Source organism: Taurulus bubalis, assembly GCF_910589615.1.
Source record: "Taurulus bubalis genome assembly, chromosome: 8".
In the NCBI taxonomy this organism is placed as follows: Eukaryota; Metazoa; Chordata; class Actinopteri; order Perciformes; family Cottidae; genus Taurulus; species Taurulus bubalis.
The window spans coordinates 9,580,873-9,606,847 of NC_136596.1; the positions used below are offsets into that span (position 1 = coordinate 9,580,873).

Below are 25,975 nucleotides of genomic sequence, written 5' to 3' on the forward strand. Positions count from 1 at the left end.
AGCAGTCACCGTTTTACAATGTAAATGACAACACTTGGTGTGCAAAGAAAGCGTCAATGTGAGAACATATTTGCAATATTTATTTCAAAGTTTTTACAAAGGCAATTGTGAATTTTTAAAGCTTATATATCGATAAACATATTTGCTCTTGTTGGTGTTAGCCCTTATCACCCTTGTTACATGCGGCTAAACTAACTGAAAGAAGCACAACAAGCTTCAAACCAGCTTGGAGTTAAATTCTGTAAGCCGCCTCCATTCATGGTTAAATAGTATGTCAATGTTGAAATAAATAAAATAGTTCATGGTTCTATAAAACTTCAAAGGAATACATTGCTTCATAAATACTGAAACATAAAGTCGCAGCTGTATGAGTGAATGTAACAGTCTAAACATGGCTGGACAGTTGGGAAAGGTCAAAGATGTCAGCAGGAAGAGAGCCTTAAAGCTATCATCTTTCCAGTCCATGTGTAACGAGAGCTCGTCAGGTTGCTCCAAGTATAAAATGACGGTGTGGTGGTGTTTGGAGGTGGTGGAATGTGTTGCGGTCGCTTGAAATTTCTTCGGCCCATTAGGACGCAGCCGCCATTCGGATCCGCTCTTGAGGAAATAGCAGAACATTCTTAGCTGCTTTGATAGTGTTCTTCATGAGCATTGCCACGGTCATGGGTCCTACACCTCCGGGTACTGGGGTGATGAAGCCCGCCTTCTGTCTTACGCCTGAATACAGACATAAAAAGGTATGTAGTTACAGACAGCCGAGACGCCAAACATGTCCACGCAGAAATACAATCACGTTCGCTGTCCAGCCTTACCTTCAAAATCCACATCTCCAACCAGTCGGCTTTTTCCGGTGACTGGGTCCTGAACTCTGTTTATTCCAACGTCAATCACAGCTGCTCCCTCTTTGATCATGTCTGCTGTAATGAGGTTTGGAATCCCTGATAGATCAGCAAATACACACACACACACACCACAATTAGACTACAGAAAAAACCCATCAATGTCCTGAAGAAAAATGAGCTTTAAACTATTTACTCAGTCAGAACAGAAACAAACCTGCAGCAGCCACAATGATGTCAGCAATTATAGTGTGTTGGCGAAGTTGCTCCTTTGGAGTGTAACGGTGAGAAATAGTGACCGTGGCGTCGCCTGCAACAAGAATACCATTTAGGATTTGTACCGTGTATTTGAAACCTCCATCCAGATATTTGAACAGTAGCCCACAGTAACAACCAACCTCCGGGCCTCTCATGACGGCCGTCTGTATGCAGTAACATGGCGATGGGCATGCCCACATTCTTGGAGCGTCCTGCGACCACAACATTCTTCCCAATAGTAGGAATACCTGGAGGACGAGCATCCAAATAGTTAGTTTAGACAGTTTGTCAGTGGCATTTCAACCGTAAGACAAAGTAAGTGATCATTCGTGTTGTTACCTGTGCGTTTAATCATTTCCCAGACTCCCCAGGGAGTGGCCGGGAGCATGGTGGACTGATCCAGGCACATGCGACCCACATTTACTACGTGGAAGCCGTCCACATCCTTGGTCGGGGAAACTGCATTGCAGATCGCACGCTCATCAATGTGATCTGTCAGAAAACAAAAACTAGCTACAGTCAGGACAACTAGACCTCTGGGGTTTTGGTCAAGAACACGCAAGTTTGTAAAAGGTCACAATTGCAACTTATTTAATAGGTGTTTTATCTTTAACAAGAAAGAAAAGCCTCATGGTTTAGCAGTTTTGTGCTGCCGACACATATTGACTGATACTTGCATAAACTGACTGTATCAGTCAATACAATGTCTGCCTGCTAACAGCAACCCATATAACGCAACAGATGCATGAGTCACAATACTCATTGTTCATCTCTCGGCCCCACTGTTCGATTTTCTCTTTACCTGGCAGAGGCAGCTGGACCAGCAGGCCGTCCACACGATGGTCTGTGTTGAGTTTGTAGATCAGGTCCAACAACTCCTCCTCACTGATGTCTGAATGCTTGAGAATCGTCTCACTAGAGATTCCTGTGGGAGGTTGAAGTGAGAAAACAACTTAAAATGCATCCATTTGTTCTTTTGTTAATATATTGTTGAAAGGTCGGGTTTACACATGCGTACGAAGACTGTGGGCTTTATTCTCACCGACATCAGCTGCAGCTCGTGTCTTATTCAGGACGTAGGAGTGACTGGCTGGGTTTTCTCCGACCAGAACTACACTCAGATGGGGTCTCCTGTGGCCGGCTGAAACCCATTTATCCACGTCGGCCCGGGCCTCCTCTCGAACCTGTCGTGCTAGTTTCTTTCCTGAGATGACCACCGCCTCCTGTCTGAGAGTTAGGCATAAAAAATACTGCCGTCAGAAGACAGTTGATAACTTATCTTATTTTTCTGATGTTAGTCGGGCACAGAAATAAGTGTTAAATTTGTCATGTTCATTCTAATATTGCAACCATCATATTCTCCATCCATTATTTTTTTCAATGTACTTCCTTATTTAGTACACTGTACTGAGTCCAGTGTACAAGTTACATTTACTTAAGTAGAAGTCATTAAACCATTCAAACAAAGGCGCGACTCATTTCACATTATTTCAACTTGAATAATCTTTACTCTTGCCAAACGAATGAGTCTACTTGATTTCCATGACAAACAGACACCAGAAACCTGTAATCAATCTCAACCATTCAGCCGGGGCAAGCAAGCACATATTCTACCCTCTAAAGTTAGACACAGCACGTCTCCACCTGACAGAGTCATATGCTTCACAAGCACTTCTACTGTAGAGTTGCAGTACCATATGTTAGAATCCAGCAAGAGAAGTCAACGGCGGTTAAAACTGATAGTGTAGTTCAATGTTTGAGTATACAAACTGAATTGACCTGTACCGTTGCCTTGTCAAAATGGTTACAGAACAACAAACAAGAAAGCAGTAGCTAATAACTACAGAGTAATGAGCCAAACAGTTATGTAACCACCCTTTTATTCTGCCATCTCATTTCTTTGTGAAAAATGGGTGAGGCCATGGGGCCAATGAGTGGACCGGGTATCAGAGGAAATTAGTCGAAATTACAGGGCTGCAAACTGCCCTTTAGATTCATACGAATTTAAACACAAAGACTGTCTACTGTGGAAAAAAGACCTTGATTCACATGTGCATGCATGCATGTTACATAGCCAATGATAATTGAGGCCAACCTCAGAGGAGACATTGGGGTTTTGTGCATGTTTTTTTCTTTTTTTTTTCCCCCCCACACCTTTTGTTATTGTTGCATTTTTTTTAAACTTTTTTTTTTTTAGTATTCTTCTGTATGTTACTTGTTGCTGTGTGTATTTCAATGCAACGCCTGTTGAGTTGGTGTGTAATTAAAGTGCACCAATGCTTTAAAGTTGCATCTATGTTGCGTTAATAACTCAAGCATGACTTGGTCATCGGTCTTAAATGATATACCTTGTGCCTTTGGAGCTGCAGATCATGTGCAGGGGCCACACATGGTTTGGGTTTTTAAAGGCGTGTGTGCAACATTATCTCATTACATTTATCTCAGCTGTGCAGAACTGCAAATCCGGCAAAACCGTGCTATAACATGTCCAAAGTGTACATTAATTCTGCTCTTTCCAATGACCGCAGGTCCTCCACAATCAGCATGCATGTTTACGTGTTCCTTGTGTGCAGACCAACACCTCGGTCTCCAGCTGAAACCTGGGTCCTGAAGCTCCGGGCGCAAGACCCGAGATAGATTTCATCAGCCAGCCGGTCGCTGCAATGTTACCGGCATACCGCTAGGGGCGCGCCAAAATGTGAAAAAAAACGGGGATATTTAACTAGTACAATGAAATAAAGCAAGCCCTGCATATTAAAACGCAAATACGTTTTATCCGTTTGAACACAGCGCCACAAAAAAGACAGGTACATCCGGAAATGCATTTAAGATAAATAAACATATCGTCTCACGTTGCAAAGGAAGGCGCCGAACATGCCGTCAAAGTGGGATTGAATTTACCCAAATTGGCGATAAATCAGCTTTTAGAGCTGGCGGTCTCACTCACCTCGAGGCGGTCGTGTGCAGTTTACAGACTTGATGCTGGGAGAGTTGGCACAGTTTCCTGAGAGTCCTGATGGCTGCCATTCTGACCGGCTGAGAGGAGAAGAGACACCGCGGCCGGTTACGTAACACACACCGCCCGGGCTGACAGAGCGACGTCTGTGGAGGAGGAAGCAGTGTGTGGGGCAGGAGGCTTTATAGCCCTTCCCCCTCCACGGCTGTGCATGCGTCACTGCTGTCTGACGCCACACCTCTAGTGCACAGATAACACTGTAAGTTTCCAAGAGCATGCACCGCCCTTCAGCTACAGGGAAGTGTGCTGGAGAAAAGCGTAATCTTTCAAACTGAAAGGCAGTTGCAGTGTAGTGGAAGTATTCGGTAGATATCATTTAAATAGTCAAGTGAAGTACAAGTAACTCAGAATTGTACCTTCTTGAGTGCATTCATGTAAGCGCTTCACTATTATTCACGTACACATTTACTTCAGCAAAAGTAGTAATAATAGATTGTAAAAATACTCCATACGGGATTTTATTCAAAATTAAAGTAAACGTGCTGAACTATTGTCAGCAAAATATACGTGAAGCATCAAAAGTAGAACACTCCATATTGAAGTACTCATTCTTTAATACTTGAAAGTTTAAGGTCCCTTATCAGTTTGATATTGTTATATATTATTGGATTATTATTCATGATATACATAGAAGCAGCATTTACTGGTTGAAGTGGAGCTCATTCTTGCTACTTTGCTACTATGTACTGTAATGTACTTTACAATACTTTGGATTAAGTATGCTCTCCATAAGTAAAAAAACAACAACCAGATATCTACAATATAAGTAGCAAAAATCTGTCAAATAAATATAGTAGTATGAGCTGATGGTATAAATGAAATACTCAACTTACTCAAGTACAGTACATCTACCTCAAAACTGTACTTCAACTGAGCAATTGAGTAAATGTACTTATGTGTCACTGTTACTTTCCACCATGGATGGGTTGACCTGTTGAGGGCCCCTAGGACAAAAATAGCTCTTGGGCCTCCAGCCCTTATTGTGTATGTATAACATACAGTGCACACAGCAGACTATACACAACCCATGGTTCAATATTTGTCAGCTAGTTTCTGGTAATTTGATTAACAAAGACTTTATTTAGGAATCAATGCTATATGAGAACAATATATTCTTAAAAAGTAGGTGCATACGCTACATTAGTTCTATATGTGAAAATTCCACAACAAATATGAGTTTAATCAAATTAGCAAAAACTAAATGGCACATTTTAAGCCCCTGGACGACTGGGGCCCAACCCACTTTCCCCTATTGGCAATCCAACCAATCTACCATTGCTAATTTATCTATCTGTATATCCATGTAAGGAGTTGCTCCCCGTCTTTGAATAGACTCACATTTTGACTCAGGTGCACTTACATAGAAAACATTCTTGATTTAGTTAGTATAGTATAGTATAGTATAGTATAGTATTTAGTATAAATAAATAATACATTTTAACAAATAAATATTGGTTTTGAAAAGTTGGGCATCAGATAAAAGTGGTTTCAGACTGAAAAAGGTGTGTTTCTGTGTCTTAATGTTCCTTTATTAGATTAGATATAGGCTAGTACTACTAAGCGAACTCCTAAATGCTGCTTTAAGTATATTAGGAGACAGAAAATTGTTTATTCTAAGTCAATGTGGCGAGTGGTCCTAGCCACGTGCAGGCGGCAGGGGGCGACAGTCTGCCTGCCGGACTTTCGCAGAGAGTCGATAGAGGAAGAGCCCCTTTGGGTGCAGTTCACGTTAGCCGAGAGAACGTCAACGTTACTGTTAGCAGGCATCGTTGACAAGTGGTTCCTTGTCCAACTGAAACACAAAGTTCTGTTCATCCAACCAGAGTTACGAGCTGCAATCGAGGCTTGCCGACGACTGTTTCTCCAAGATGAGCTTCCTGTTGTGAGTAAAGTAAACACGGTCTCGCGCTCGGTTGAGACGTTAGCCGACGAAGTCCCATCAGGGGAAGTAACTAGCGTCAAAGTCAGACACCGTCACAGATCTCAGGTCAGCCGAAGTAGTTTCGGGTAAACCTGCAACGCCTTGTTCTTTGCGCAGGCTTATCGCTCGTTGTCGTAACATGATACGTGAGCTGTATATATGTGTAGCTTCACCCGCCAGGTATCACGGCACTTCTTTAACTAGTTAGCTATGCTCTAACTTGGCTAACTAGCATGCTGGTTAACGCTAGCTGACGGTTGGTTAGCGGACGTAGCTGATATGGTCACTTTTACCATTAATTATTATAATTATATCATAAAGATAATTCATAATTAGTCATAATTCACGCCGTTGTTGCCTTGCCCTCGTTGGGAGATTACTAAACACCGAGTAGTGTGATTAACTGATGTTTACAGTGTCACATTTCCTGTCTGTGGGTAATCGTCTCCATAACTTCATTTACATGACACATTGTACAGTCACACACTTCTGTCACACTAAAAAAATGAGTCAAGCAGGTTGGACAAACGTTTGAACGTCTGGGAAATTATGGCAGCGATTATCACGAGTATCGTTTCAGTAATAGTTTAATAGATGTTGTTTGCACAAACTAGACAGGAAGGAGCTCCACATGTGAAGGCCTGAGAGGAGCATCTATCCTGCACGAGCCTTTTAAACATGTCACTGTCCCGTCAGCGTCCATACAGTTGCTTAGCTCCACGTTTGTTTCTTTGCAGTGGCAGTCGGTCATCCAAGACCTTCAAGCCGAAGAAGAACATCCCAGAGGGCTCCCACCAGTATGAGCTGCTGAAGCACGCAGAGGCAACACTGGGCAGCGGGAACCTGAGGCAGGCTGTCATGCTGCCCGAGGGAGAGGATCTCAATGAGTGGATTGCTGTCAACAGTGAGTTGATGAATGCTATTGACCGATTTATAGAGAGCAGCACTAACTAACACAAACTACCACTTCTAAATATGAATGGCCTCTGTAGAGAGGTTGATACATATGTTCAGAAATTGAGAGAAACACTAGATTCCTTATGGTTGTAGATAATCTATTCTAAAAATGCAGGTCATAAACTGTCTACGTTGTATAAAAAGACCAGATAACGTACAGACAAGTGACACTATTTAGTTTGTTATTGTAATGAGCATAATCATACCTGGAGAACAGAAATATAATTAGTCCTTTTCTTTTAGCGGTGGATTTCTTCAACCAGATCAATATGCTATATGGCACCATCACCGAGTTCTGCACTGAGACCAGCTGCTCTGTGATGTCTGCTGGACCAAGGTAACGGCCAACGGTGTCCTTTTCATACATGCAGCCTCTCTTTGAGTACAGGGGTTCTCATAGGTAGACATTTTGACATGCACAGGTGTATGTAATGACATGACCATTGGCTGATTTCCATATAGCTGATGTGTTTTATGGGTCCTGGTAGTGTGCATGCTGGCTCACTGTCTCACTATCATGGTTTATTGAAACATTTGAATAGAAGGAGTGGTGTACAAGGGTAGGCTCTTCAACTCCCACTGAGTTATCTCGGTGTTTGGGGCAAAATGGAGCAGAAGCAGCTGGGAATGTGCTTGCCAATGTGGCACACCGTGTGCGTCTACTGGTTCGATCCCCCCTTCCGTGCATCTGATCTTATTCTCTAGATCCTCCGCCCCGCTACTTTCACCACCGCTCTCTTCTCTGCTCTTTTTCTGAAGGAAGAATAATGAAATTAAGTTGAAGTGAGTTGGCATTGTGTTCATGTTTGAATATAAGTAGTGTAAAAAGAGTGTTATACATAAAATGCTTGTTTTTTGTAAAGTTACAACTTCACGTGTAACCAGGTTCTGACAATTTAATTGAGCTTAAATACTCTTGTATCTGTAAGGTCCAACTACTGCTTTGTCAGTTTTCGGACTGAAAACACACCATAAAGATGAATCAAAAGGTCAAGATAAAGGACCAAATGAAAAACGTCTTTTTTTTTATTTTAGCAAGACGGTGATCCCCAACATTTGTATGACATTTACTTTGTAACATATAATCTTTGCTAAAACCTTCCTGATTGCGATGTATAACACAGATTTTATGTTTTGTAACATCTGCCTCTCGGGACTACAGATGAAAAATAGTCTCTTGGCTAACTCTGGCGCATTTACAGAAATGTTTTTATTAATGTGCAATGTCCCCTTATCAAATACACCATTATGAAATAACAGCTCATAGTAGGCTAAATGTGATTTGGCAAATTCCATTGAAACAGGGAAAACATTGAGGCTGATGTTAACATGGAAATCATGGAACTTAAAATAAGTTGGCCGTGACACAGGATGTTTACAAATATTACAAAACATGAATAACAATGCAAATCAATAATGAAAGATACGTGGCTCTACAGCCCAGTGATACAGGGCTTCATAATACACTGACAGTGATATGATTTTCTAAAACATTTGCTACGAACAGCACATTACCACATTGCTAAAGGCAGTTAAGCATTACTTTACAACAGAAGAGAACCAGGATTTGACCAGAAGGAGGGATTGCATGTTATAAGACATACTCTCTACTGGTTTCAGTGTTCCAGACATTGTCAATATTTTTGGTACCTCATAAACCTGAGGTGGGATGTATGCCTGGTAAAAACTTAATTTATGATTACAGGCATTCATGAAATAGAGTTTAAGTAAGTTTAATGAGTGAATAAAGGTGTATTATGCTTTTCAAGTGACAATAAGTCTTAGACTGAATTGAAGCCTCGTGAACTGAACTTAATAGGATCGTATAAAAAAAACCCAAGTATGGATTCAGATGTTGAATGTTATGACGGTCAAAGTGAATGAAATTGAAATGCATCATCTGAATGTCACATGAGGAAAACAGGAATGATACTTTGCATGTGGTCCAAGTCGGGCTGTTTAGTTTAAATTTAGATTTGTCACTTCCTCTATTCTCTCGCTGGCCAATACTGTCTGTGTTCAGTCAAGAAGAGACCGCCGCTCACTTCCTGTTGACATAGCCGCCATCAAGAATCAGATTGTAGATACTTTTGCGTCCCTCTACTGTTTCTTATCTACTACCAAATATGTGATGCCCTGACCGAAAGGCAGAATGATTTTCTTTATCGGTAGAGCTTTCATGTTCATGTCTGATATGTAAGTAAATAATGCAAAACTTCAAGAATTGATTTATTTGTTTCTCTGTAGATATGAGTATCACTGGGCTGATGGCACCAATATAAAGAAGCCCATCAAGTGCTCTGCGCCCAAGTACATTGACTACCTGATGACCTGGGTGCAGGATCAACTGGATGATGAGACCCTTTTTCCCTCCAAGATTGGTGAGTTTTAAATAGAAGTATTTGTAAAACAACTTTCAACAAAACCTTTCTTCTTAATGATTTCGAAATTAGCCTCACTTTTTTGTTAAATTGTGTTACGCGTCTCTGAATCACCCAGATTCACTAAATTCGTCTGTCGGTACAATACAACTAACACCAAACATGCTGTCGTAGCATTTTTTGTAACATTTTTCTTCCGCATACTTTTACTTCACTTTACATTGTCTGCCTTCTTTACGTCTCCGGTACTCCTTTTTTCCTGTACAACTGAAGTCTAGACTGTCATAGGGTTGTTATTTGATATATTTTATATTCTTATTTGGAAAACATATACAGTTTATTTTCCTTGAGTATTTGTTTAAAATCTGTGTTTGGCTCATTGCTATAAAAGAGCAGACAACGAACCTATTGCTACATGTTTTGGCTGGGGCACCTACTATACAGGGAAGTCAGAGGTTGTAGGGGCCTTGACTGTTTTTTTCCCTTGGCATATTGGATTTGGAATGAAACAATAATTATATGATTTAATGAGCTGATTACAGATATTTGAAGGGGTTCACATCCCAAACAGTATTGGTCTCATAGTCTTTTGTATACATAGTTCAATGCAGCAGGACAATGAGCCTAAACATACAGACAAGGCAAGCAAGGGTAAAAGCATTATAATGTGGGTTCTTGACTGTCCGAGCCAGTCATCTGACTTTTCAGGCCATCTGATCATGTGCCTCACGTGCAGACTGAAAACAGACACACACACACACAAGCACACAAAATCTGTAGTGTCTGTGTTATAGACTTCAGACAGAGTTTTGCTACAAAATACCTGCTACGAAATAGGCTTGTCACAATTAACTACTATATCAACTTAATATACGATACATGGATATGACCTCAATTGTTGCCCAATGTGTTTGTTTACATCAGGATATCATCAACATGATGCTAGAATAAACAGCAGGTTTATTCTAGCATCTTATTCTATAATGGTTTTCTCCACTATTATAAGACTTGTGCAGATATTGCACGCCTGTTGACAGAGCCAGCGAGTGCATTTTATGTATTACTTTGGTTGTATGGTTTTTATTTATTTATTAAGGATATTTTTATATTTTTTCCAATTTCAAAATATAAATATCTTTAAGAATTAGAAGTGTCCTGCTATTTCAAAGAGTGTGCTATTATATTATTATACTATCATTATGTTCCTGAAATCACAACAATATTTTTTTTATTACAATTATTTCCGGCTCATGGTATCATCCATCAGAATTAGCTAGTGTGACGGGCCTATTACAAATTGAAGAAAATCGTTAGACTTTTTTTCTTTTTCTTGTCTAGTTTCATTTGGTTCCCTGAAATTGAAGGACGGTGTATAAAAAGACGACAGCTGAGTAGTATTTGTGTGAATGTAACTATTGCAACTGAAAGTTAGTACTTCATATCTAATAGTAAATGTTATATTTCAAACCCTATGTTTGGACTACAGAGGACTGAAATACGTCACTCTTTAATACCATCTAACTGCGTTGGATCTCCTCTATGCAGGTCGTGTCTTTGTGTGGATGCAGAGATGTTTCTGCTCCTCCATACTTATGCTTACATTTTGATAGGAAACATCACATGTTCATCCTTTGACATCAGCATATTCCACCACCTTGTGTCCCGCAGGAGTTCCCTTTCCCAAGAACTTCATGTCTGTGGCCAAAACCATCCTGAAGCGACTGTTCAGGGTTTACGCTCACATTTACCACCAACACTTTGACTCTGTGATGCAGCTGCAGGAGGAGGCCCACCTCAACACCTCCTTCAAGCACTTCATTTTCTTTGTTCAGGTGAGATTATTCTGCTACAATGTTGGATTTAATCACGGCTGTGTATCTAATGCCCCATTCAGACATGCACTGTAATTCATATATGCTCTGTTAACATGTTTAAAAAGGAGTCCTATGTTAATTTTCCATGAAAGTTGTTCTGACAATCTGTCTGCTGAGAAACGAGTAACATTTCGCTCATATACAGTAGCTCAAGTGTGAATACAAGCATTTACAGAGAAAAGCATCAACAAGACAATAACAACAACAAAAATATTATGTAATCATTACAACAACGTTCTGTAAAAAGCCAAGACTTGAACAAACAGATTAACTCAGCAGTTTCCCCTATTATGAGTCTAAAAGGGGCTCATGAAAAGTTGGCATATCAGGAGGACTTATGCATGTGTGGTATGATAAATGATTTGATCCAATAAGTGCCTAGTTACACTATTATATTGTACAAGTACATTGAGGGTTAAGCATTGCATTAGACCTCTAAATGTGGCAATGCTACTACAGCCTCTGTCATGTTGTTTTTAAATATACAGGACCACAAACAACTCTTATCAGATTGTGAAGGAGCAGCAGAGCTGTATCATGGAAACAGTTTTTATTAAATGTGTTGTCTTTTCTTGTAGGAGTTCAACCTTATCGACAGACGAGAGCTTGCTCCCCTGCAGGACTTGATCGAGAAGCTTGGATCCAAGGACAGATAGACATTTCATCACACCGCTCCCCCTTTTTTAACAGTTTATTTCTCTCCTTTGTCCCCCTCTGTGACGTCTGCTACCTCTACGACTTCTAGTCTCAACTCTTAAAATCTGTGCCTTCTTCTTCTTCTACTTCTTATCGTCATTTCATGAATGTCTTTACTGTTCTTTTCCTTTTTATTCATTCTGTTGTCTTGTATGCTGTCTTTGAGCCCTTTCTTCCATTTTGCCACTTTAAATCATATAACATAGTATAGTGTAGGAAGAATATTTTTTCACACGACTGTGGTAAATGACTCTGTGGGAGCAACCTACTGAATTTTATATTGGACCAAGAACATTTGGAAGTTAAAGTGAAAAACAGCTGGTTTCCTTCAGTGTTTTGATGTCTAAACACTTTTTTTAGTTATCGATAGGCAAATTAGTTTTGTTAAGTTTCAGCTATTGTAATTACAGTGACTAAAATGTCACATCTTTTTTTTAGATGTTTTTTTTAGTATTCAGTAGACAGTAAAGATGGTAAGAAAAGTAGTGACATGACACTTGCATGACATTACAAGTGAGTGGAAAGTATTTTCAGTCAAATAGGAAGCGAGCAAAAACAACACCGGCACATAGCTCTCTGTCACAAGCTGGTTGTGGATCTGTTTTTTGACGGATGCTAACATGCTTCCTATTGACACGCTCTTTGACACAGTTACATGTTAAGAGATGCAGTGATAGGCGATTATGAGATGCCCATATATGTTCTTGCCCCACAAAACACCACCATCAACTGCATCATGGCTATTTACAATTCGGTCATGCAATATTGTGTTTTGCACATTTTCTGGCTATTTTCTATATTTAAATAGTATGATGCAAGATATGGTGCTTACAGTGATACTTTTAAACTGCTTGATAGTTATTATTAATAGCCACTTAAAGCTTTTGTAATCATGGCCCCATAAAGGAGTTGTATAGTAGAAATGATCCTGTTAACGGCAAAAACTGTTTAATGTGTATTTTGTTTTGTCATTTCAGTTCATTTTGTGGTGCTGATTTTTATTTGTGGAACTCCGCATATTTGAATTTCAATGCTGGTACTTTTGACTAAATATTTCCCCTCTTGATTGTAAAATAGAGCAATAACTATTGCACCTGTGCACGATGAGGATAAGTGCTCGGAGATAAATGTAGTTTTCCACAGATGTCTTTATTAGTCTTGGGGCATGCTCCACAGTCCTCTCCTGGGCGTACTCTGGCTACAACAGCAGGGCTGTTTGTTCTGCCGTCCTTTTACAAACTAATGCAGCTAATATTCCTGATGGCGTTTCATTTGACAAACCTCGAGCAAGGGAATTGTTTCATAACCTTCTTCATATTGGACATAAATTCAAATCAGACAATCGTGTCACCAATTAAAAACTGTTAAATAATGTAATTTTTCACCAGGAACCAACCAGTGTGAGTGGGTTCAGTAGAGAGCTAATTTTATGATGTACTACTTTTTAAGATGTTGAAAGCCTTTCAACAATGTGAAAAACAACAACTTGTTTTTCCACCTTAACTGGGATTTATCCACTTTTTGGCCCTCAAGCTGCTTGGGGGGAAAATCAAGCCAGCAACCATTAAGTTAATCATCTATAGGCGTATCAATATATTTTACAAGGTTGACTTGTTTCATCGATTGTATTTGAAAATAGAACTAGTCCTTTCTTTCAATCCAGCCACATATTTTTTTTAATGTATTTCTTTTTCCTCACAATTTTGTTTTCCAGCTCTTGGCATGGAGTTACATTTCATATTACATTGTAAAATAAGTAGTTGGCTGTACCTTTTTTTAAAAAGGAATAAGGGCTTTGAAATGAATTTTAAAGTTTTATATATTTACAATAATGGTCTAATCTTGGCATGTCATTTTGACTGGGAGGAGGTGTGAGGATGTATGTACTGCGTCTGAATATGTGCTGTAAATAACATCGGTGTTTTATCTGAACAAAACTGTGCCTTACAAAAAAGGAAAATGTCTGATATGACAGTATTGGTAGATCAAAACCTTAATAAACACAGAAAAGACAATTTTGTGTTGATTTTGATTGTATGTGTATAGTGAATGCCTTGGAGACTTGTGCAGTAGAGACAACTATGTATTTAAGTGATCATGTTACACAAGCTAATGGGCACCGTTTGCTGAATTGGTGCCTGTGTCATAGATAAACAGGACTATGTTTTATAGTCCGTGTTGGTGTTACATCCAAATATATTGTTTTTGTTAAAAAGCTGGTTGCTCTTTTCCAATCTTAAAAATGTGCTTTGCAAAAGCTCTATTTCGTTATATTGTTTCTGTTTCACCTGGAATAATGTTTTAGAGTAGTTTTTAAGCATCTATGTTATGTTATGAATTTGAGAGACCATATGAGAGTATTTTCTACTCAATCTCATTGTTGTAAGGTTTTACAGGCATACATGTACATTTGCCAAAGTAAAACCCAACTTGAATGTTTTCAAGAAAGAAATGGAACCACATATTAAGACAATAACTTTAGCAATAAACAAAAAGGCTATTAAAACTATGAGACTGTTCTCCCAATTTAATATTTGCACTATTTATTTATATTGCCCACTGGCATTGTATTTGATGTTATGTTTTATTCTTTCATTTGCTTTTATATACGTATCTGTTTCATTTGAAATATAATTATTAATTGTAGTGTTTCAAAAAATAATACTTTGTTGTATTAGCACGTTTTGAACGACTGCCCAGTAGACTTCTGTGATAATAACATCTGGCTACAAACGCATGATGAAGTCTAAAGCACAAATACCAACACAAGCCGATCATCCACCTGTCATGTCACAATGTAAACAGTGGCTGCATGACGCACATCAGAGCTGCAGGGATTGGTCTTATTAGCGCCGAAGATTATCATACTGCTTCAGAGTCTACGATCTTCGTTCAGCAGTGATATATTGATGTATATTATATGATAAACCTGGTGAGGTTTTGGCTAAAGGGCGATCACAGGCGGCAGAAGACGTCAATGGACACATCATCACTTCCGATGTCGACAAGAGGTTCAAACTTAAAGTTACGGAGTCACAACACTTGCTTGCTGAAATGTCAATGACGTATACATCGTTAACACCGGTATCACTCTTTTAGAATACATTGTGTTGTAATAACAGATAGTGGATATAAATTCAAATATAATATATATAATATAAATGATTCTGAGAAGCAGGAGTCACCCGAGACGCTTTTACAAGCGCACGGTCCCATTCAACCAATCAAAATGCAGCATGGAGCGCCAATCTGTGTATTTTACCCTGAGTACAGACTTACAGTTAACATGCACCCTTTGCTTTCAACCGTAACCTCTATAATATGTACGCCCCTTACATTCCAAGAACCACCATCGTGATGCGTTCAGACTATATGCCATATCTTATAAATTGTTTTTATAGGATTTCATTTGATGGTGCCGGTGTTAAAGGAGGTGGAATAGACGTGTACGTAGACCGCCTGAGAGGCCTCACTCGGGGCTTTTATTGCACAGATTTAGACAGAGCAAGGAGGAAATAACGACCTGTTTTCCGTGACACCGTCGACTAGTTAGCTTTCGTCTGCGGGTTTATTTTTGGTTACATTTCCTACAGAGGTGATTCATTGACAAATAGTAACATCACAACGACTGTCCTTGTTTTGTTCGGACTTGGCGGCACGTTGACTTCTTGTCTTGGTAGCTACGTCGTGAAGAGCGTAAGAAGTTAACGTTCTTAGGTTAGCTAAATTAATGCTACGTGGGAGTTGCTAAGCGGGTATTTAACGTTACGTAGCTCGCCAACGGCAACACGGATCACATTGTCCAACTTGTTGAGGTGGTTCGAGATGCTTGTTGACTAACAGTTTGTGTTGACGGGGAATCTCCTTGTAAATCCAGACGATCGTTGTTTGCTAACATTAGCTACCTGCCTGGAAACGCTGGGTGAGCTGTCAACCATTAAGCTAGCGACAGTGAGCTCTCTGTACGCTTCACATTAGTCCTGGTCATTCAAATTAGTCCAGGAAACAGATGTTGGTGCCGATTATATTAAGTAGCTTAGACGTCATCGAAACTCTTAAGTGCAACTCGTTGAACTAATCTTGATTAATCTAAAATGACATAGCTACAAACATGGACGTTAACGAGTAATGTACAGAACGATCACTCAACTAGAGCTAAGTTAAGTGTCACGTTTCTCCTTTCATGTCATTAGTAACTAACGTTAAACCTTTTCCACAGGCTTCGGTTAAGTCATGGCAGATGAAAATACACAGTTCTGTGGCAATTGGTATGTATGAATAAGTTGCAAGTGATGGGTCAATTTGATATGGAGGTGAAAACAGGCTTTTAATAATTTTCTTTCCCGTTTTAGCAAACATGACATTCCAGAGGCTAATTTTACTACCCATGAGATCCACTGCCGAAGAAACATTGCATTGTGTGATGTGTGCCAGGAGCCAGTGCCCCGGTCAGAGCTGCTGGAGCACAAACAGCAGGAGCATACTCAGGTAAAATAACAGCAATACTGGAAACTTGAATTCCTTCAATAGATGTATGCTGTTTTAAGGAGTAGGCCCATTACCGAAACGTGGACAATGTGTGTTATCTGCATAGTCTGGAACAGCTGATCATTAAACCGCTTAACAGCTATGTGAACATGTGACTTTTGTGATTGTTGTGCCTAGGGAGTAAAAGGTTGCTTGTTGTTTGTTTTGAGTGAGTGTCTATGCGGTGAGAGCAGGGCAGGAAAACACCCAACTGTGTGGAGCAGTTCTTATGAAAGAAATGTACATATATTGTCAATATCAGTTACAGATGCTGTTTGTCACACGCTAACTATATACTGGCTAAAGCAGCCTCTGGGACTGTGTAAAATCTTGTCTGAGCAAGCACATACTGCAATCATCAGCAACCTCAAATCCTCATTCCAATGATACTGGCTTATCAACTGTGTAACATTTTTTTTGATTTCAGATTACATGCAAGTGTGGTTTGAAGATTGAGAAGAATCATATTGATGTTCACCAGGTACTTCTGAAGAGCCTTTCTCTTCCCTGTTGATAACGCTAATATTCCGCCATCTTCATTAAATCATCAAATTGTGTTTCTTCACGATTGTTGTTTCTTTCAGAGCTCTGAATGTTCTCAGCGTCTGGTCCCGTGCCAATTCTGTGAACTGGAGATTGTTTTCAGTCAGTCCAAAGAACATGAAGATTATTGTGGCACACGCACCGAGCCCTGCGTACACTGCAAGTGCAATGTAATGTTGAGGGAACAAGCTGTGCATCCTATCTTGTGTGGAAGCCTTACACCACCCGAAGAGAGGAACAACAGTCGGACGAGTCGCAGTCCAGTAGAACCACAGCCTCCAGGGCCGTGGTTTGAAGCGCACTCCATCCGAAACCTCCTGAGAGACCAAGAGAGAGGCCCAAAGAATAATAACATCAGTGCAGCAGAACAACAGGCCTTTCCCCGGCCATTTGATCCCAGAGAATATTACACTTCCAGGGGACCTCAAGGCCCAGCAGACTGGAAGAATACTGCCTCGAGAAACACTTTTAGCCAAAGTGAGTATATTACTGACCTATTGATTATTACATTTTCTGTTGGTAAGAATGTTTTCACCAGGGTTAATTGTTTTTTTTGAGTATGTAATCATATATGGGCCAAACGCATACCAATGTAGCTTTTAAAAGCAATGTAAAGGTGCTCTATGGGGTTGTATTGTAAACAAACAAAAGTATGTTCATATCCAGTGTTTATTATCAAAGCACATTGTGTTTATCCACAAAGTGTAACAGACACGGTGAATGCATTTCCTTCCCCATAAAACATTTCTTAACAGATTTTGATCAATATTTTAAAGTATGCATTGGTTATATACATCTTTTGCTAGACGTTTTCTCTACTGACTTTGAGGGCACCCTGTTGCACTTTTTTTTTTACTGCCACCCGTATGTTAAAACATAGCTCCAAGTACCTTTTTTAACTTCCAATTCTTCTATAGCGTCGCCAAATTTGACATGGTCTTTACATCTTACATTTTGAAAATCACTCAAACAGTTTGTAACGCACACAAATATCTCTATGAAAATGTTACTGTCAACTTTTTCTTTATGTATACCATCTGTATTAAATATATGTCGGCAAAAGATATGCGCTAGATGCACCTGGAAATGATCTTTACAGGTGCATTTCGAGAGGTTTTTGCTAATGCCCAAAGATCACATTGCGTGTCGCAAGCCTTTATTTTGTGTATTCACATGTTTGGGTTTGACTAATCAGCAATAATACACACAGAAAATTATGGGTTTAACAATATGGGTTTATGATAAAGATTAAACGGAACAAATCCTAAAACATTGGAATATCTTTAGCTCCCATTTCCAAACTTGTAGTTGCAGTTAAAACTATTTTTTCTATTTCTTCTAGTGATGGAGCAGAGTGATTTCCGGACCACCAGCAGCAGTAGCAGCGGCATCAGTGCGTGGCCACAGAGTGAGCTCACACTGAATGAGGATTCATCAGGCCTGGACTACATGTTGGCTCTAAGCCTGCAGAGTGATGCAGCATCGGTGGCTGGAGGCGTAGAGGGAAACCTGTGGAGTGGTATCTGGGACCACAAGATTGGGAAGACTTCTAACACCTCTGTAAACTCTCCACTTTCTCCACCAAACAACAACTACCCAAACTTCACTACAAGTACAAGTACAAGCACGAGTGCAGTCCAGGAACACGACCAAGCAGGTAAATTGCAGAAGATTGGAATACTTTTAAGTAGTGTTTTTTTGTCCGTTTTTTTTTTTTTTTATTGATTTTAAATTATTTTTTACAGATACCATGCTTCCTTGTGAGTTTTGCGAAGAACTGTTTCCCGAAGAGGACCTCATTTTGCATCAGGTTAGAAATTTGATTTGATCCTTTTAGTTAAAGTGTTGATCGGACTCATGTTTCTGTTAGTGTCTGCTCATTCCGATATTGGATGATATGAATTTAGACAAACATTTTTGACAAGGATCCCTGAAATTCCCCACCGTCCCACCGTGACTGAGGCATGGTGGGATCTAAACGTACTAACGCCTACAAACCAGTTGACAGAATCTTGATGTGGACATAAGCCCTACATTCACAATAAATTGAGTGGCCTAAAAAAGACTTGAGTGTTACATTTTATATAGACTGATACTTTAAATGATACTGATACTTTAAATATAGAGAAAAGGATATTATCTGTCCATCAGGTAGTGAGCGTTTTTAGTCCGGTAACCGATGGACAACTTTGTTTTTGGGACTAAAGATCCTGTTATAAATGATGCACTAACATCGTAATCTAATGCTAGTTCTCCTTTGAGAATTCATGTCCACATTCAAGTAAAACACACATTATGTGTTAGAAGTAAAACCTACACAGCTGATGTACTCTGTTACGCATCACTGGAGAAAAGGAGGGCAGACAGTTTTGTAATTCCAGGTCAGTGCATCATATCTGCATGCATTATGACACGACAAAAATGTAAAAATACAACCGGAACCTGACATACGTGTCAGATATAACCAGTCCAACAGACCCTGCTCACCCTGCATGCAATGCCTAATGTGATTCCAATCCCCACTATCAGTTTGAAGTTGCCTTACAATTGCTGTGACTTACTTTGTCGTGGTGCATTATGTTTTTCTTCTGCAACCTGTTCACGGGCTCTCTCACTTCCAATTAGAATTGAGAAATAAATCTGTGTATGCACAAATCGAATCAGTATAAAACTCTCAGATCCAGTCAGAGATCACATGGGATGCAAACAGTTGCATACCGTACCCTTCTGTATCTTTTGGTTTCTGACGGTTCACAGTGCAGTTTCAGCCTTATAGTTTGAACAAGAGGCATTCATCTCCATCTAGTTGGGGGCATGAATATTTGATCAGAGATTTTAGCAGCTGACCTTTCTTCTTTGTTTCAGACTGGATGCAGCCCTGCTTCTGCCTTTGCATCTTACAGCAAGCAGCCCTTGTCTCCACCTAAAGAAGACCGGATGAGCAGAAATGCTTCAGGGCTGATGCACAACATCCCCGACACACTCGCTTCAAACATCCCCACTTTCCCTCGGTCAGTGTCCCCGGCCTCCTACAGTCCTCCAGCCAGTCCTCTAGAGGGCGATGTGGTCATTCCATGTGAATTCTGTGGCGTTGCTCTGGAGGAGGCTGTCGTCTTTCACCACCAGGTATGTCAGTAATCAAGTTGAAATGTCACAAGTCGGAGTGAAGTACTTTATTTAGTTGCCTTGAGGAAAGGAAAGTATTTTGACCTGTTGTAGTAATGCTTAGAAATGTGACGGTCCTATTTTATTTAAACATAATTCAACTATATCTTCCATAGAGATTTCCACATTATGACCTGAACAACCAATCTGTAGAGATCACTTCTGAATATGTGTTCATGAGTGGGGAAAAAAAGGAAATCAACAGTACTTTAATTGCCTAATGGGCGATTTATTCTGTGTTCTTTATATCCAGGACAAATGTGATATGCGTCCTCAGGCTGCTCACCCACTGAATAATCTAACAAAAGCATCCTTCAAAAAACCACTGAGCCCTACCAAAGACGCCTTTGGTCAGATGTCTTCCGACTTTCAAAGGAGAATGAATCCCCAAGGTATTGTATTTATTTTGAATACTACAAAAACTTGCACATATTTGATAATAGAAAAGGTATTTAGCATTCTATTCAACACCTCCACTCACGATGACATGAAAACAGTCAACATCTCTCTGTTAAAGGAGACATGTCATGCTCATTTTTAGGTTCCCACTTATATTTTGGGTTTCTACTAAAACATATTTACATGCTTTAATGTTCAAAGAACATTATAAAGACATGACATTATTTTTCTCACACTGTGTGAATATACCTGTATTGAACGTCTGTCTGAAACACTCCTCCAGAAGCTCTGACTGGCTTGTGAGGAAGGATATGATGCACCTTTGCAAAGTTATCAAGCCCTAGGTGAGATATTCAGTTCTCAGTATATTCTAATGAGCCTGCACGTGACAGAAGAAGGGGAATGCCAAACCTGAATGGCTTGTTGAATCACATGTTTTCTGATTAAGGCAGCCGGCAAACGAACTGTATGTGTTTATCTTATGTCACAGTTTGTGGGTTGGTAGGCACTCGAGAAACACAAATGTAGGTGCACTAAAAAAAAGAAATGGGTTTGTCATGATATGTCCACTTTAACAAACAGTACATGTGCAGAGCTGGTTTGTGTGCCTATTGTCTTCGGAGGCTTTATTGTTGTGTCTAGGGTTCATTTGGGTTTAATGACACACATTGTGTGTGTCCTGTTCCACAAATAGCCGACTTCTCGGATGTGAACTTTGGAGACAGAGAGACACCAGGACTAAACCCAATGGACTGGCAGAGAGGTTACATTGGACAACCAAGTCAAAGGAAGACGTCCAACTGCGACGCTTCTGTAAAAAGCCGACCTCAGCAGGGCATGGAAGCAGAGGGAGCTCATTCATCTTTCTGTGACACTGAGACGTCTGGCTCGACATCTCTAAAGGGGTAAAAGCAGTTGTCAAGTTGATGGAGTCTCATTTTGTAATTTGATTTGAGTCACTTTAGCTTTACTATGATTTGTGCCTTTTTTTTAATAAATAATATAGTGGAGAATGTTATTCATTTTCTGATTTTAATGTGTTTTGTCCACCAGAGTACATCTACCAGAAAATAAAGAAGGGAGAGGAAACGGAAGAAATTCATTGACAAAGGTACACCTCAAGTTTCTTTAAAAAAGAGTGTATTGATTTTTGTTTGTACCTTGGGAGTGACTACCTTCACTAACATTATACACACTAGGCTCCTGCTATCTTAAGTTTGTCCTCGTTTGTAAAGCACTTTGTAATGGTAGTTTTTATACAGTGGGAGAGAAACGTTTTAACACTTAAATCATTCAAATTTATCAGAAAAAGATTAATTAATTGAAAAACAAGGGTAAATAAAATGTATTCAAACATTTCCATGAGAAAGAGAACAGTTTTACTGTAATGTAAATGGTTGTGCTGCTGCCCCGTCATTTAAGGACTTGTAATAGAGAAATGTATCATTTCTGTAACATTGTTCTCACAGTATAATTAAAGTATCACAGTGTAAAGTCTGCTTAATTGTGGATTTGACCTTTTTAAGGCCACTCAACACATTCTTCCATTGTATTTTTTCCAGTTGCCCAAGAAGCAGAATGAAGAGCAGCAGGAAGAGTGAGAGCATGTGGAGAAAAACAAAAACCAAATCTCCTGCTCGGCTTTCATTTATCTTCTTGCACACTTATGAAAACAAAACATATACCTATCTGATAAGTGCCTGTGTGAGTATTAGTTATCTTGCAGTTTATATTTTAATGAGTTTTACTATTAAAGTCTAAGTAATTTGGTTTAATAAATGCATATTCTGCTTTACTTCAAGATTTTTTTTTTCAAATGTTTGTATGTCTAACATCCAGCCTTAACAGCTGAATTTGATTAGATTTTTTTTTTTTTTACTGTAAAAGTCGTGTCCTTGCTCATTTGAGAACATCAGACACATGACTTTGTCGGTGTGCATTTGTCTAACTTAATCTCCACCGTGTTACGTCAGCCAAGGACATTTTGTTTTCACCCCTGTTTGCCAGTTCTTTCAGGGTCTTTCAGTGTTCCTGTTAGTTTCTGAATCGTTATGTAACCTAAAGCACTTTGATAGATTATTTTGTTAAAAAAGGGCTTTGGGAACAGATTTGATAATAGTATGCATCTTTGACCATTTAAAAAAAAAGGAACCCTGTATAATTGAACATTTGTCTTTTTATACTGTTGAACATTTGTCTTTAATACTCTTCAGTAATATTTTGATTTTTTTTTTTTTAATCATAACTGTAGAACTATATATGTGGTGTTACGATGAGGTGGCTTTTGAAGCAGTGTCTCCTGTCCAATCTCCTTTTTGAAGTAGTATGAAATGTGTTCTGTGCAGCACCTCTGCATAGGATTTAAGATTGATAAGATGTATTTTGTGTGTAACATAGGGTCCACTTCAGCAATACATATAAGATAGACAACCTTGTGCCACAGATGGTTGAGACCTTGTAACTAAAGACAGACCCAGAGTGTTTTCCTGATTAACATCTGATAATCAACCCCAAGTATTGAGGAGCAAGTAATCAGTGCAATCTCCTGCTGTGGTGTTTGGTTTGACTGTGGGCTCTCACGCCACATGGCTGACTATTCTTTTTAAGAACAACTGTCTTGATGCTCTTTGTCGTGTGTAGCTATTAAATGTGTGATGAGGAGATACATGGCTCCAGCTTGTTTTCTGTCTGTGTGGTTTCATACCTCTTTATACACCTCAGTTTACCAGTCATCATACCAAAGCTCTGCATAGAAGTAAGACTGACTTATCATTGTTTTATTCCTGTCATATCTGGTGCCCCTGATGAGAGGGGAGAAGAGCCACAGAGGAGCAGAAAGAGCTCTAACAACAATGCTGCTATTTCTAATGTATGTGATGTGGAAATGGGGACTTTTTCAGTCACATTGGATCAAGCGTATGTTTGTGTTAATCCTGAATTTCAAGAAGATTGGAATAAACCTGAACCTTAAAGCTCTGTTAGTGTGTGAAAAAATAGCGCATATCTATTATGTAGGATTTTTTTGTGTGTGGCCAATGAATAGGTGTTGTCTGAAAAAGGAAACTATGGGAATGCAATTAGCATCAATGCATTTTAAAGTAGAAGTCATCTAAAGTAGTACACAACATAGTAAAACCTAAATCATCAAAGCTGTTGCCTTTTTAAATTAGTAAGTCTTCAGCAGTAATTTTGAATACTTTGAGGACAATACAATAACAGTATTCAGTATTTTCCCACCAGAAGTTTATTCCTTGCCTCATGGATTTAAACCAGCTTTTAGACCTTCTTATAAGGAGATGAAGTGCTGTTGCGTTGTTTACCAGGTTCATCATTTCCTTATAGTTTTCTAGAACGTTTCCCAGAAAGAATCTGGTATTAATTATAGGGAAATTAGAGACATTTTCAGACTGTTACTTAGTTGGGTTGAGTTTATAAGCAGTTCATTTCCAGAGGAATTTACAAAAACAATGAACACTACTATATATAGAGAGGTAACTACGGAATGTAAATACACTGAATGGCTATTGGTGAAAAATGTCAAACAGTGTATATACTTTTTTGAAAATGTTAAGAATGATAATGCTTTTAAGTGTTTCCACACATTGGCCTTCAGTGGCACTAATCGCCCCCTATACAAGACGCTGTTTCCCGGCTCCCCTTACAGCGGCGCGCTTTGAATGAGCGCCGGGAGAAGCCGGCGACACAGAGGGGCGGGGCTTACACCTTTCAGTGGGAATCCTCGGTTCAAAAAGCTGCCAACGTCTCCTTGTGAGAGAGTGTGTGGGCCACTTTCTGCTTTCAGGACGACTTGATAGAGACGAGAAAACAGGACCGAATTATGCTCTGCGTCAGCGGGACACGGGTTTACTTTTGTTAAAGGAAATATCTGATTCTACCTGCGCCGACTTTTTGGGACACATTTCAGACACAGAAGCAGCAACAAGTCGTGCAGGTGGCAGACACGCGCTGACCGATCGCACCGAGACTCGCTACCCAGACCTCGTTTCACCTGAGCACGACGAGGAAGACCAAGATGTCCGTGGAGAGTTACTCGGCGCTGGATGAATCGTCTCTCCGAGCCCTGGTGAGTGGATGAGATGCTCACTGCTCATGAAAGGTGACTTCTGAGGGGACCCTGCTACCGCTCAGGTGACCTCTGAGGGGACCCTGCTACCGCTCAGGTGACCTCTGAGGGGACCCTATACCGCTCAGGTGACCTCTGAGGGGACCCTATACCGCTCAGGTGACCTCTGAGGGGACCCTATACCGCTCAGGTGACCTCTGAGGGGACCCTATACCTCTCAGGTGACCTCTGAGGGGACCCTATACCTCTCAGGTGACCTCTGAGGGGACCCTATACCTCTCAGGTGACCTCTGAGGGGACCCTATACCTTAGGGTCCTTAGGGTATACCCTATACCTGAGGTCCATAGAGCACTCAGCAGTCAGGGATCCAACTCAGCTGAGCATTATCGACCTAAATACTTTGCACACCTCATATTAAGTTGTTTCATACTGGAGGTTCCTCCATAAGGAAAATACATTTCTTATAATTATAGTTCTGTTACTGTTACGAGGCCTAACTTTACATATTGTAGTGCAACATAACAGCTGGATTCAAGGGCAGTCCACATGTTAATTTCATTTATTATATTCATTTTTTCACTTCTGATAATCCTGACATGGTCTGCACACATAAAGTGCTTTTTGTTGCTCTGTGTGCTAACTATTAGTGTCAGTATCCTTGTTTGTATGGTGACCGTTGATTGGACAGAGAGACATTTGAGTTTGGGTTTAGGATATTTTAATAGGCATTTTTCACCATTATTTTTGACACTTCATAGAATAAATAAGCAGATGAATACAATTGTCAGTTGCAAATCTAATTCAGTGTGTCTGACTGTGAGAAGTCAGTTGAGTGGTGAGTTTCAGTGTGTTATTGCAGCTGTTGCTCTGACAGAGACTAAAACTTTGCCAACCATTGTGATAATCAACGGTTTAAGTCATTCTCATTTCATATCATTTTAAATTTAAAATCTCTAGTTTCTGTACTATGGATCAATCAAATAATTAATTTCAGATTGATCCATGAAGAAAACAATAGCGGTAGCCGGAACTGACTCCAGTAAACCTTGATTTACGATGACGCATATCAGATATACCTCCACTACAAGATAGTGTAAGGAAGTCGTGTTCATGTCACTTGTAGGTGAGTCACAATGATGAACTACGTCTTGATCATTAGTCTAGACTAGACGGTATGCCAGTCAATGTGTGCAACACATCAACATTGATACGTAAAGAGAAAAGTAAAAAGAGGACGACTTCCTGGTTCACAGTCCCATTAGTCATCATTATTTCCTGAGGCAGAGGACGGTGAGACACCAGTCTGTCTGATGC

At 39.8% G+C, this 25,975-nt stretch overlaps 4 protein-coding genes across 4 annotated transcripts in view; 3 read left to right on the forward strand and 1 right to left on the reverse strand.

Annotated features, from left to right (window-relative positions):
- Window positions 1-49: 49 nt before the first annotated feature.
- On the reverse strand, window positions 50-4,192 carry mthfd2 (methylenetetrahydrofolate dehydrogenase (NADP+ dependent) 2, methenyltetrahydrofolate cyclohydrolase). Its single transcript, XM_079222037.1, has 8 exons — window positions 4,045-4,192; window positions 2,140-2,324; window positions 1,900-2,022; window positions 1,437-1,589; window positions 1,238-1,345; window positions 1,057-1,149; window positions 813-938; window positions 50-717 (listed from the first exon to the last, which is right to left on the reverse strand). The coding sequence occupies exons 1-8, from the start codon at window positions 4,122-4,124 to the stop codon at window positions 569-571; spliced, it is 1,017 nt and encodes a 338-aa protein (XP_079078163.1). The 5' UTR covers window positions 4,125-4,192; the 3' UTR covers window positions 50-568.
- A 1,663-nt stretch (window positions 4,193-5,855) lies between these two features.
- mob1a (MOB kinase activator 1A) lies at window positions 5,856-14,421 on the forward strand. The gene is made up of 6 exons (XM_079221633.1): window positions 5,856-5,995; window positions 6,772-6,938; window positions 7,235-7,328; window positions 9,239-9,372; window positions 11,041-11,204; window positions 11,825-14,421. Exons 1-6 carry the CDS (start codon window positions 5,982-5,984, stop codon window positions 11,900-11,902), a joined length of 651 nt encoding a protein of 216 aa, XP_079077759.1. The 5' UTR covers window positions 5,856-5,981; the 3' UTR covers window positions 11,903-14,421.
- A 1,754-nt stretch (window positions 14,422-16,175) lies between these two features.
- trafd1 (TRAF-type zinc finger domain containing 1) lies at window positions 16,176-23,231 on the forward strand (the record flags this gene model as incomplete). Its single annotated transcript, XM_079222320.1, has 11 exons — window positions 16,176-16,210; window positions 16,295-16,430; window positions 16,897-16,950; window positions 17,054-17,489; window positions 18,355-18,669; window positions 18,758-18,822; window positions 19,878-20,138; window positions 20,431-20,569; window positions 21,271-21,481; window positions 21,630-21,687; window positions 22,139-23,231. 11 exons carry the CDS (start codon window positions 16,176-16,178, stop codon window positions 22,175-22,177), a joined length of 1,749 nt encoding a protein of 582 aa, XP_079078446.1. The 3' UTR covers window positions 22,178-23,231.
- Window positions 23,232-24,609: 1,378 nt separating this feature from the next.
- The window catches only part of smtnb (smoothelin b), a gene marked incomplete at its 5' end in the record, with an annotated part of 44,196 nt that continues 42,830 nt past the window's right edge, over window positions 24,610-25,975 (forward strand). Inside the window, one exon of the mRNA XM_079222527.1 lies at window positions 24,610-24,660. Within this exon, the coding sequence (XP_079078653.1) occupies window positions 24,610-24,660 (51 nt within the window). The remainder of the gene's footprint in view (window positions 24,661-25,975) is intronic.

Excerpts from the sequence above, each read along its gene's own strand:
- mthfd2 (XM_079222037.1), bottom strand. The coding sequence starts at position 4,124 with ATGGCAGCCATCAGGACTCTCAGGAAACTGTGCCAACTCTCCCAGCAT. Across the intron at positions 1,346-1,436 it reads GGAAATGATTAAACGCACAG|GTATTCCTACTATTGGGAAG; the intron begins GTAACAACACGA and ends CTCGTCCTCCAG. Across the intron at positions 1,150-1,237 it reads CCGTCATGAGAGGCCCGGAG|GCGACGCCACGGTCACTATT; the intron begins GTTGGTTGTTAC and ends TTCTTGTTGCAG.
- mob1a (XM_079221633.1), top strand. Across the intron at positions 7,329-9,238 it reads GTGATGTCTGCTGGACCAAG|ATATGAGTATCACTGGGCTG; the intron begins GTAACGGCCAAC and ends GTTTCTCTGTAG. Across the intron at positions 9,373-11,040 it reads CCTTTTTCCCTCCAAGATTG|GAGTTCCCTTTCCCAAGAAC; the intron begins GTGAGTTTTAAA and ends TGTGTCCCGCAG.